The 13,176-nt window shown below is 51.4% G+C and overlaps 1 protein-coding gene across 1 annotated transcript in view; it reads right to left on the reverse strand.

Moving 5' to 3' along the window:
• The window catches only part of GAS7 (growth arrest specific 7), a 205,116-nt gene extending 194,399 nt beyond the window's left edge, over nt 1–10,717 (reverse strand). The window contains exon 1 of the mRNA XM_081115676.1: nt 10,082–10,717. Coding sequence (XP_080971802.1) covers nt 10,082–10,264 — 183 coding nt within the window. The 5' untranslated portion in view covers nt 10,265–10,717. The remainder of the gene's footprint in view (nt 1–10,081) is intronic.
• Between the last annotated feature and the right edge of the window lie 2,459 nt (nt 10,718–13,176).

Here is a 13,176-nt window from a genome sequence, read left to right on the forward strand (position 1 = left end):
CTAAACCTACTGAGTCAGAATCTGCATCCAATAAGATCCATCAAATTAACTTTGAGAAGCCTTGCTCTAGAAGCATTGAAATCGATTTGAGAGAGCCATCTTGGTAAAAAGCCAAGACTGAAATGGAGCAGAAATGGGGCATCCCCCAAGTGAGTGCACATGTGGTGGTCAACAGAGCTATCCATGTGAATCCAACCTGCTCTTTTTCTCCTTCTGGACACACTAGGATTGCACTTTCCCACCCACTTAAAGTTAGGTGTGGCTATGCTTTAGTCAATGAAATATGAGCACAAATATCACGTGTCACCTTTGGGCAGAAGCTTTAAGAACCACATGCTGTTTTAACACAATCAATGACAAGGTCCCAGATAGTGGTTGCTCCATCATCCTGGGTCCCGGAAGGTCTTACAAACCTAAACCAACTTTCAACAGACTTGCAGGGTGAGGGAGAAGCAAAACTATGTTGTTTCAACCACTGAGATGAGGGGTTTGTTATGGCAGCAAATCCTAACCCATCCTGACTAATACAGCACATAAGCACACAATGCAGCCGTTTTCAGAACATTTGTTACCCTCCCCCCAGGGAGAACTACTCAAACACTTCATTACTTGAGGGTAGGACCTTTTAAACCCTAGACAGCATTACCTACCTCAATTAGCCTCTTCACTCTTCAGCCTGCACTATAATGGTCATCTTATTTTCTCCTTTCCCCAGATTTCCTCACATAGTTATGCTTTTATCTTATTGTACCGTATGCTTTTTGGTAAGCTGCTTTAAATTCTTTTTGCAGCATGGTGATAGACACAGTGATAGTCACACGTACAGACACACCAGAGTTGGCTCCAAATGAATTTTGGCTGTTTCCAAAAAAAATCAAATCCACCCCTCGAAAGACAAAGATTTGCTGTTGCTGAAGATATTTAAAAGAATGTGGCCCTGGGCCAGCAAGTATTTCTTCAAACTGTTCTTTCCAGAAAACGATACTTATAGAATGCATGGCACACACAGTCCCTGCTTTAAAAAAGCAATTCATTCCTGGACACACCCTCTCTTGTTGCTTCATCATAGGCAAAAATCTGAACTATGCTAGCTCCATAAAAACCCTTGGCATCATTAATCAAAAGTTTTATTTTTCAGTTCAGCTTCATTATAGTGACTGAGCCCCTTCTGCATGTCTGACCTTGTGCTGAGCACCGGTGAGCCTTATTTTAACCGGTGCACACTCTATGAGAAACAAGGCTGCAATGGGCATTCTGGTGCTCACGGCTCATCTATCAGACGCTTCCTGAGTCCACATTTCTAGAAGCGGAATTGGTGGATCAGAGGGCATGTACGCTGTTCAGTTTTAAGGTATACTTCCAAATTACCCTCGAGGGAGCATCTGACAAATGTTCCTACACCCTTGCCCATACGCATTGTTTTTTTTGACAGTTTTTATTAAAGCCATCTTTTAAAAAAACTGCAATTCTCTGATTACTAGTGAAACTGAATATGCTGATGACTTTGTGTATCTTGTATTATCCAAGATCTTTGCCCGTTCTTATACTGTGTTCCTTTGTTTTCGTTTTTAAAACAATTCATATTTGCACTTTCTGCATTAAAGATGCTGGCTTTTGCCCAATTTTTATTTGCTTTTTACGTCATTTTTCAGAATGAACGATTCACAAATGAGGAAAATCTAGTAGGAAAAAATGCATCACTACCGATGTGCACCCCCTCACCCCACCCCGGTCCATCAACCTGCTATTACATTTCAAATTCATCCACTTCTCACCATCTCACTTCTACCAACCTGCTCCAAGCTTCCCAACTGGTCTGGCTTCCCTTCCAGCCCTCTTCAAACACATTCTCCACATTTCAATCAGACCAAAGGCTTCTGCTGCACTTAGAAAACCATCTCCAACCACCAAAAAGAAAGCGTAATTATATAATATAATAGAGATGCTAAATATTGCTACAATGGCAATCATTTACAATATATAAGTGCATCAAATTAACACCTTAACTTTACCCAATGGTATATGTCAAATATACTGAATTAAAAGAATCATTAGTAGCTTGAAACATACAGCTATGGTGGGAGTATTTACACCCCTGAAATTGGCAAAAGCTACAAATTGGGCTTCCTTTTCTCCACCTTCAACCCTCTACTCCCCAAAACTGGTTGTTAAACATTTACCAGCACAACAGCGGAGGAGAAAGAAGAAGACTTGTCCTCCCAAAAATTGCTCAGGAGAGGAGAGAGCTCCAGATGGAGGGACCCCTCAGACAGGAGACTGTCTCTGGCAATCACATGGACAGACAAGAGAAACCCATGCGGGGGGGGACAGCTCAGCAGATGCCCAAATGACATCAAGGAGCATCTGGACCCTTGGAATGATGTTCTTAGCTAAGCCCCCAGAACATAAATGCAAACCTGGGGAAAAAGAAAAAAGTCCTAAATTATTTGACAGGACATTTCTCCCACCATACAGAGTAGGGACTCAAAATGTAAACTAAATTCTTATAGAAAAGTAAAGCTACATATACTGCAGGGGGAGACTATCCAACTACCTTCCCCCTCCGCCCCATCCCAACCTCTCTTGCTCTCGTTGACCGCTCTCTAACCATTCTGGAATAGTCCGCTCTCTCACATACACCAAATACACTGTCCTCTTCGGGGCTGTTGGCATTTGCAGTGCCTCCTGCCTCAAATCATTTCTCCCCAGATACTCTCATGGCTGCCTCCCGTGCGTCGTTCAGGGCTCTGCTCCAATGCCACCGCCGCCTTGGAGAAGCCTCCTTCCCTGACAGTGTTGCCTGACTCCCCCACTCCTCCCACGCCATTACACTGCCCTGTTTTATTGGCCCCATCCTAAAAGGTAAGCTTCTTTTCTGCATCTTTCATGACTTCACCTCCAGCACCCACGACAGTGCTCACAGCCCATTGCAGGCACTGAATTAGGGATTGCCGGGTGAATGAATGATCCCCTTTTGGACAGGGACTGGCCAGCTACATACAGCCCTTAAAGTAAGAATAGCTTTGACATCTCTCGATGGTTGAAAATAAAGCAAAAGACGACGACTTCAGGGCACATGAAAATTAAAACAAATTCACATTTCAGTGTCTATAAATAAAGTTTTATTGGAGCACAACCACTCCCATTAACTTGCGGATCATCGTGGCTGCTTTCCCGCTCCAAGGGCAGAGCTGAGTGGCTGTGACAGGGACCATATGCGCACTCTCACGGCTTCTCGCTGCCTCTGGCGCATGCAAGTGACAGTGACGCAGCTGTAACTCGACTTTGCCTCCTGGCCCACAGAGTCTGAAATGTTTCCTGGCCCTTTACAGAAAAAGCTTGCCAATGCAAGTTAAGAAAGAGAAAGCTTTGAGAAATGTTTCTGGGGGAGAACAGACAAGGCTTGCTAACCTGAAGCAGGCAAGGAAGGGAAGGGGGGCCGTGACGGGGCGAACAGGGAGGCGGTGGTGACGTTCACTCCAGCACAAAGGGTGGGGTAGAAGGCAGTGACGAGAGGAGAGGGATTGAGCTTAGTCTGGACATGTGGGATCTGAGTACCTAGGGATCGAGTCTGGACACCAGCTCAAGAAGTAAGGCAAATACAGTGAACCGGAAAGTTAGCCTAAAAAAGAATCTTTATCAGATGACAGACACGGAAAACACGAAGTGTGAAAGGAGGTGGGAGTCCTCTGCTGCATCCACAGGAACCTCACATGACTCATACACCTGTTACAACTAAACCTCCACAATGTCACCCCAAGCCAGACCCAACCTCACCTGCTCACCACCATTTCTGCTTCTCTCCATAGTTACAAACGCCACCCAGGAGCCTTGTCATTACAGGGCGAGGCATACCCTAATTTTGTAATTAAGTACAAGAGGATCAGTCCTGACATTCTGTTAGAAAGCTTGTCTCGTGTCACCTTGCTGCTGTAATAAGGGAGCAACCTGGGAAAACAATCTCCCCTGGAGTGGCCTGATAAAAAACTCTAATATCACCCTGGCTGGTGTGGCTCAGCTGGTTGGGTGTCGTCCTGTGCAAGGAAAGGTGGCAGCTTTGATTTCCTGTTAGGGCACATGCCCAGGTTTCCGGCTCCATCCCTACAGGGGGTGTGCAGGAGGCGGCCAATCAATGTTTTGCTCTCACATCGATGTTTCTCTCTCTCTCTCTCTCTCTCCCTGTCCCTCCCTCTCTCTCTAAAAGCCATTAAACAAACAAACAAAAAAACTAATACTAGATGTTTACAAGGCCTCCTGATTTACCAAACATTTTCTTTCACCAGGGAATTAGGGACCAGCCTCCATGCTCCTAGATAAAGTGAACTGGGCCATCACATAAAAGCTGGGCTTTTACAGGCTGAGAAGAGTACAAGAAGGTCAGCATCTCATTCATGTTTCTAGCTGGTAATGGACGCGGGGACTCACATGGTGGTTAACAGATGTCAGGGATTCCTGCCGACTTGTTGCTAAGGGAACTTTTGTGGAGATGCCCCAATCCATAGAATCTATAAGCCCTGCCCATTCTCTGAGGTCCTGAGGCGAAGCCACCTGACTAGACCAACGCGTGACAGTGAAGAGGCGGAGGCTCCTCCTGAGCAGATGCAGCAGGGGCTGGGCCAAAAGTAAATGTGCAAACAGCAGGGGTGACGAATGAGGGCCCCAGCCCCCCAAGTCAAAGGGCAGGGTGACTTAGTGAAGTTGCTGAAAGCAGCACCTTAGTTTTCCAGGTCACAATTACATACTCCACGAGCCACCAGCCCTAATTGCACCTTTTGTGAACAGAGTTGATGGCCGCCTTAAAAATTATTGGCGTGAGGGACAAAGCCACACCCACTTTAGGAAATTGTCACATTAAGAAAGGCCCTGTATTAAAATCAATTTGTGTAACATATCAACCATCTACCAGATGTCAGGCATCTCTGTGTCTATTAATAACCAGCACCAAATAGCTCTGACCTGAAAATGCCAGACTGGTATGTCAATGGGCCAGTGGACAGACCCAGGCTTTAGGGACAGGAAAATCAGGTTGCAAATTCAGCTGCATCATTTACTGTGTGGCTTTTATAAAGCAATCCCTGGCACTCTGAAAAATAAAAAAATCCTCCCAGGATGGCAATGGAGGACTTCTTAGCAGACAGCCAAGTCTCCTGTATTTACCTCCCTCTGGAGCCTCTCTCTCCCATCTGGCCTGGCACTGCCTCCCCTGTAATGGATCATCTGTCCCCAGTGCATTCCCCAACCTTCTGAGGTAGCTACTCTGCAAAATGGTCCTTAACGAACCTGGTCTCCCTGTCTCCACACCTGTAAGCACTCCCCTACCACACTGAATGTGGAATTACTTTACCAAAATGCCTTAAGAAGGCCTGACAATGTGAACTTTTGCTTTCTTGGAAGCCAACCACCACGTGAAAACTTCAACTGCCCTGCTGAAGAGAAAGGCGGAGTGGAAAAGCCCTAGACGATGAGATGCCACATGGAGAGAGAGAAAGGGCACATGGAAGAACACCAAGACACCATCTTCGAGGTTCCAGCCCAGGGGAGACTCCAGGACCCCAGCTCCAGTCATCATCTGCCTACAAATGCGTGGAAGACTCCAAGATAGACCAGCAGAAGAGCCATTCAACCGAGTCCTGTCAGCCCCCAGAAATGTGTGCCATAATAATAAATGGTTGTTTTGAGACACTAAGTTTTGGGTGGCCTGTTACATAGCAATGGGTAAAACATAATTCCTTAATTATCCATAGCACAGCCCCCTCCCCCGGCTCCACATCTCTGTCCCGCAGCCACGACTTGTAAACTCTATAGTACAACCACAACATGCAAGAGAAGGTGGAGAGAAGACCAAGTTCGAGGGTGGCTCTGCAACCATACACAGTAGTCCCACTGGCAAACAGCATCATATTCTGTCAATACCTCTGAGGTCCAGGCCTTCCAGCCAGATCTCGGATTCTACGAACGAACAGCACGTAGGTCAAGGAAAGCTCTGTTGTGTTTGCATTCCAATCTCATTAACCCCAGAATTATTCCCCAAAAGCTCTGGGAGTTATTCCAGATGTCTTACAGTATCTTCCAGTTCCCTGATTTCTTATCTCAATTCCAGGTAAAAGCAGGTCACAGGGAATTCCTGGGCCAGGGTTAGGCCCTCCAGCTACTGAACCTGTCCAGCCATTGGACCATGTCTGACTCTCCAGCTCTTCCCTGGGGATGGAGATCCGGGCTCCCTCCTTCATCTATTTTTCCCAGAAGCTGTTTCTCAGCCTCCAGGTACCCCAGAAGTCGGGTGGAAATCTCCTCCCCTACAGGACCTCCAAGTCTACGGAGGTGATCCCGGGCCAAGCTTGGAGCCCACAGAATGTGCTTCTATAGACTCCAGCCTCATCTCAGGTCTCCTTCATCACAGCTCCTCCTCAACCAAGTCTCTCAAATGTTAGAATAGTTCTCAACTCCTCTCCTTCTTGTTGGCTGAAGAAACCAGACCCTCAAGAAAGATTTTTCTGGCTGCTTTTATCTATGGGCCTTTATATGTCATAGGCAGCAGCTGTGGGTCTTATCTATAGGTCCCCTCCCTTTCCTGGGAGGAGCTGATTCCCTCCCGCTGGCAGCCCCCAGAAGGCTGCCCCATCCCCTGAAGAGCCAGGATCCTTGGGGTCAGTCCTTAGTCCCACCAGGGCCTCCCACACTTCTCTGTTGGGCTGAGGTTTTTCTGGAAGCTGCCCCATTTCCTCGGAGTCTCGACCAAAGAGATTTCCCCAGTAACCAGGATCAGAATCCACCAAACCAGCCGCTCCCCAAGGACTGGCAGGCGGCCAGGGCAGATCTCTCGGCCCTCTCAGGGTTAGCTCCCAACTCCCCGTCATGGGCTATGCTTCCTGCGAAGCTGGGGCTCTCAGTTCCCCTTTTTTTCATATGAACAGGGAAGAAATCCTTGGGGAGTGTCAATTTTGCACATATTGCTCTCAACCCCTAGCACCATCTTCCATCAAGATGGGGTTTCCTGGCATCACTCCTTTTTTTTTTTTTTTTTTAAATCTTCACCTGAGGATATTTTTTCCATTGCTTTACAGCAAGCGTGGAAGGGAGAGAGAGAGAGAGAAATCTCAATGTGAGAGAGACACATTGATTGGTTGCCTTCCACGCACGAGCCCCGTGCCAGGGATCGAGCCTGCAACCGAAGTATGTGCCCTTGGCCGGAATCAAACCCAGGACCCTTCAGTCCCCAAGACGATGCTCTAACCACTGAGGCAAACCGGCTAAGGCTGGTATCACTCCACCAGAAAGTGAAAGGTACACTGGGGTGGCGGTTCCCGTGGAGGTGCCATTCTCAGCTGTGCACCCACCATCCCACTCCTCCCGCAGAAGGCTGGTGTTGCCCATTCTGTCTATACTGCTGTCCCCAAAAGCTCCCCTGGCCCCAGCAAGCTCAGTGCCAGCCACCCTTTTAGCAAACATCCCATGAGGTTAACCACTTTCAGGATCAATGGGCTCCTTCTCTGGCTTCCTGGTCTCTGCATTAACTCTCAGCCTTGGCAAACATCTGGCTAGTGTTCCTCCAGACTCATGTTTCCATGTGCTGGCCAGTCCACCACCACCGACTCCTCTCAGAGCTCTGCATTCCCCACTAAGTCCGTCTGTCTTGGAGGACTCACCCCATCCCAAGGGGCTTCTGGCATAGCCTCCATCCCTGCCCAGTCCTCAGCCCTGAAGCCCAGTCTGCTCATGGATGAGATTCACAGACACAAAGGGCCTGATCTACAGTCCTCTCTGTCAAAACTGCATCACTTTGGCCCTGAAAAGTGCCAGCCCCCCCCACACACACACACCCCCTCCACTCCTACCCCCACCCCCGCTTCCACCTGTGGGAAAACCACCTGGCTCTGAGTAAAATCAAACTTCAGGGTAAGCGGGAGAGATGCTCCAAGTGGGAAGGAGCAGCTGCCCGCATTTTAGACCCAGTATTTCGGCCTCCACTTAGGGATGCTGTCACCATCGTCTTTCCCACATGGATCCACACTCTTCCCTCACCGGTCTTTTAGCACAACTGAGCTCTGGCTGCCATGTTTAAAAGAGACACAGGCGCAGGGGTAAAACTGAGCCACCTGAACTGCTAAGCAAATAGGCAAGCATTGCTCCTTGGGCAGTTTCCTTCAGTTTGCTTGCCTGTAAAATGGGGACGGTGCCCCCCTCTTCACAGAGCTGTCAGGGGAACTGGTGACAGCATATGTACTATGCCTAGCACCTAGTAGATACTCAACAAATGAAAGATCTTCTCATCAGTGCTGCTCACACAGAGGTGCTTCTGTGAGTCCCAAGGGGAGTTGCCTGAGAAAGCCCCTTAAGCACCAGAGGTTTCCCAAGTATGTAAATGCCACGGGATGTGGGATGTGACGGGACACACCCAAGACTGTCCCAGCTGATCATTCAGCTTGTCCCCTGGGTCTGGTCCACCCTCTCTTTCCCTCACTAAGAAATGCAAACACTGCACTTTTACTAACTTGTCTACAAACCCACCAGCCTCCAAAGCCTACCAGTGTACAAAGCCCCCACCCAAAACACAGCTGGCTGAGACCAGCCAGGGACGCTCCACTCCTCGCCAGGCAGACAACCCAACAGCCAAATTTCCACATCGGTATTTCCTTGACAAGTGTGGCCACCCGAGGAACTCTAAAATAGAGGTCTCCCTCGGGGCTTCTGAGCTAGAAAAAAAGGGGCTGCAGGTCCTCATAGGAAGCAATACACTTGCTTACCTTCACATCTGGATCCACGCACCTGAGCCTCCCCTACACTCACGGGTGCTCAAAATACAGAACCAAGGGGGTTAGGGAGCATAGTGTGCTGCCAGCCCAGGAGAGCTCCTTCCAGCCTAAACTTTGCTCAAACGCTACCACGTAATTCATTCAGGAGGGATTTTGTTGTTTTGCCCTGGAAGGAAACACAGTGTACCTGAGGCCAGGCTCCATCTCTGCTGATGTTTCCACAGGGTACATCTCAGGTAAACTCACCCTGTAACCATTTCACCTGTACCTTTCTTTTCTTTTCTTCTTTCTTGAGTTGTACAGAACATTTTCAGTTAAAATTTGCTACTTTGTTCTTTGTGAAGTGGGTCAGGGGTTAAATTAAAAACAAATTAGGTCTCCATGATTTGAGCAGTTTTACCAGAATGGTTCTGTGCAGTGCACAATTGCGGGGAACCGCTCATTTGATCTTCACAGGACTCCTGGGATCAGGCCTTTTACCAAAGGAGGTGTGTTGTAAGGTCACCCCCTCACCACCCCCACCCCACCCCGCCCCCGCCTCCAGGGCTACAGAAACTTCCCATCCCACTCAGGCTGTGACCCTGAGCTCAACGATTAGAGGACACAGAAGCTTCCCAACTGTCACTCAGGCAATAAACAACCAGTCGAATTGGCTCAACAGGTCCCCTGCAGCCCTGGGGTCGGGCCAGAACCCAGAAACACGCCACTTTCAGGTTCTGAAGGGGAGGGGGCTCTGGCTGGGGGCTGCGGCACCCCTGAGTCAAGCCTGCTGACCGGGCTCGGGCCGGTGGCCAGACAGGCTCAGCTGACCAGCAAGTGGGCGGCCCGAGGCGGCCAGGCAGCCCGGTCCGAGGCAGGAAGACCGTCCACGGGTCAGCGGGCTGCGGGCTGCGGACTCCGGGATGGAGACCCGGGGCTGCGGGCCGAATCGGTGCCACTCTCCCGATCCCCGATGCTCGGTGCGTCTCCCGCAGACCGCGGGACTCGGCAGCCCTTCGCCCGCCCCTGCCACTGCCGGGAACGCGCCCGCCGGCTCCAGAACTCGCACAGGCAACAAGTTCTCGCTTCCTCAGGGCGCCACGATGTGCCGGGAGGCCCGGCACGGGGGGCTGTCAGGGGGTGACCCCGGCGATGCACACGCCCAAGGGGCGCCCGCTGCCTTCAACGTCCACAGGAGCGCGGAACTACGAGTCCGGCGCGCAGAGGCTGCCCTCGGAGCGCCCGTCGGATAGGGGCGGCTCCGGCGGCCCCCGGGCGGGCAACAGGTCTGCGAGCGCGCGGAGGACCGCAGCCCCGGATCTCCCAGGCCCCTGCCCTCGCCCCCTTACCTCCAGCAGCTGCACGTAGCTGGCTGGGAACCAGCCGCGGAGCCCGTCCTCCTTCTCGCCTTCCCACCAGCCTCCGTCCGGGACCTGCAGCAGCGTGATCAGCTCGCCGGCGGCAAAGCGCAGCCCCTGGCCGTGCCGCTCCCCGGAGAAGGGGTACAGGGTCCGGCAGCGGGAGCCGGACATGGCCTTGGCGCCCGGGCTCACAGCGCAGCCTGCATCCCTGCCGAGCCCCGCGGGCTGGGCAGTGGCTCCGCGGGGTCCCAGGCGCCCGGCGCTCCGGGCTCCCGCGCTCTGAGCGCGCGCCGTCTCGGGGTTGCGCGGGGGTCCCCAGCCAGGCGGGGTACGCGCGCTCCGCGCAGGGAAGCAGAGACTCGCTGGTTTCGGAGAGCAAGCGGCGACGCCCCCGGGCCGGGCAGCTCGCAGATCCCAGCTCCGGGCGCGGGGGCGGGGCTCAGGGGGAGGAGACCCAGGCGCCGCGGGCTCCGGAGACAACTTCCCGGGGACTCGGAACACGGGCAGCCGCCGCGAGCCGGCCGAAGCGGGGGCCGCCTTGGCACGCGGAAACGCGCAGCTCCCGGGGGAGGCGGCACCCCGAGCATCACCCTCCGCGAGGCTCCGCGGCGAGGGAGTGGCGCGGCGTTTGCGGAGAGGGGGTTGGCGGCCGGGTGGCCGGGCGCAGGATCTCTCCGCGGCGGCGGCGGCGGGGGCGGGGCGGGGCGGGGGCTGGACCAGGGCAGCCACGCCCTCCGAGGGCTGGGCGCGCGCTCGCCGAGGGGCAGGTCGCGGGAGAAGGGTCTCCCCGTTCACGCCCCCGCACCGACTGCTGCTGGAATAGAAATGCCGCTCTGTGCCTGTTTTCTAGGGGTGGTGGCGGGGGGCTGTGGACGCCCCCTCGGAGGCAGCCGTAGGGCACTGTGTTGGTGACTGTCACTGTGGTGGTTGAACCTGGGCTTGAACCTGACTGGCCGGAAACTGAACAATGGGTGAAGGACAGGTTTGAAGCCTGGCGCCAGAGCCGGGAAGCGGGTGGCAGCGTGTTACAAGGAGGCACCACTGGGAGGCGACGAATTGGAGTTGGTCGAATTAGAAGCAGGCCCTTGAGGATTAATGCAGGGAAGGAGAAAGGTGAGAGCAGCGGCCCCCACCGCTGTGCATGCGAACGGGCTAGCCCAGGGTACCAGTTCCCCTGGCATGGAGATGGGCCACACTCATTTACTCAGTCAACAGACATTCCTGGGAGGCTGCCATGTGCCATGCAGTGTTCCAGACACATAAAAGATCACTTGGACAAGCTCTGGCTCTCCAGGGATCAGTGGACAAGGGAGTTGATCTTAAACTGAGGGTATAGAAGTAAAAGAAAGCTGGTTTCTTTGTTAGCCTACTAGAAAAACGTAAAATCCATTTTCTAAACTATAAATAGCTGGACCTTCTCTGTATACTTCTAACTGCCTACCATTACACCCTGCTCAGTAACCTTCCATGGCTCCCTATTGCCTATTAAATTAAGTAGAGACTTCTCAGCCTGTGCGTTGCAGGCCCTGCACAGTACCTCCCCTGACCTCTCACTATGTTTGCCTAGATGTACTTTACAAATCAGGCTGGGCTATAAGAGCTTTAAGATCTTGCACATCCTTTATGTTTTGAGTCAGGGGTTCTCAGTCCCGGCTGTACATTAGAATCATCCGAGTAACTTTAAAATATGCTTATGCCCAGGCCCACCCTAGCTTTGAGAATCACTATTGAGCCACACCTGAGCAACCTCGGTCTGGCCTCTGGCCACGGGCAAGTTGACAAATGCAGATTGTTACAATGCTCCATTGATTGCAAATTCATAAACCCTTGCTTGGCTTAGAAACATGAGGAACAACTCTTGACCACAGCCACCATTAAGAGTCCCGTAATGCTGAGCTGCAAAATTTGTTATAGAAAACAGTCACTAAATGTAACTGGCCTAATCAAGTGTTTAAAAGGACTAAAATTTCTTGAATCAGGCGAACATGTGACCGTTAGCAGGCTGACCTCAGGTTTCTATCTGCTGATAAGACTCAGCTTAAGTCAGGAGAGCTCATCCAGCGCCTTCCTTCCACCCAGAATCCTCTAGATGCTGTGAGTAACCTGTGATGCAGTTTGGACTTGAGAAATCTCAGCCTATGTAGACAGCGTTCCATACCCTTCAGCTCCAAATCACCCACCCGAACAGTTCTGCAGCACCAAAACGGATAATGGCTGTCAGTTTCTCCCAATTCTCTCATTTCATCTTGTAATCATATGAGCTGGTGTGGTCACTGCCCCCAGTATACAGGTAGAGAAACTAGGCTCTGAGGGTATGACTTGCCCACCACTGTACAGCTGGTCAACAGAAGAACCGGGCTTTGAACTCAGATCTGGCTTATTGTACATCAAGTGCTTCTTCCTCTAGTCCATCTTGCCCGAGTCAGGAAACTGTATCCTTGTAGGCCGTCCACAAGGAGTATCTTAAGAAAGGGCTCTCTGGAAAGGCAGGGGTGGGGAGTGGGGGGCGGGAAGAGATTAGTCAAAGAACTTATATGCATCTATGCATAACCCATGGACACAGACAATAGTGTGGGGAAGGCCTGGGGGTGCCGGGTGGAGGGGATCAATGGGCAGAAAAAGGGGACATCTGTAATATTTTCAACAATAAAGATAAGTTTTAAAAACAAAGAAGAAAGAAAGAGAGAGAGAGAAAGAGAGGAAGGAAGGAAGGAAGGAAGGAAGGAAGGAAGGAAGGAAGGAAGGAAGGAAGGAAGGAAGGAAGGAAGGAAGGAAGGAAGGAAGGGAGGAAGGAAGGAAGGAAGGAAGAAAAGAAGAAAGAAAAGAAGAAAGAAAAGAGGGAAGAAAGGACTCTCTAGTGATACCCAACTTCGGTGTTGATAGAAGTGAAACTGGACTAACAGTCAGTGGAACTCCTGTGCCTGATCTCATGTCTCATCAGTGAAGTAACCTCAGACAAGTCCCCTGATGCCTTTGGGTCTATCTCCCCATCTGTGATTGGAGACTGAATCCAATAGCTGGAATACCGGGCCTTGAGATGGTTAAATGTGTAAGCTCTGCACTCCCTGTATCCAAACCTCAGT

Source organism: Miniopterus schreibersii (assembly GCF_964146895.1).
Source record: "Miniopterus schreibersii genome assembly, chromosome: 16".
In the NCBI taxonomy this organism is placed as follows: Eukaryota; Metazoa; Chordata; class Mammalia; order Chiroptera; family Miniopteridae; genus Miniopterus; species Miniopterus schreibersii.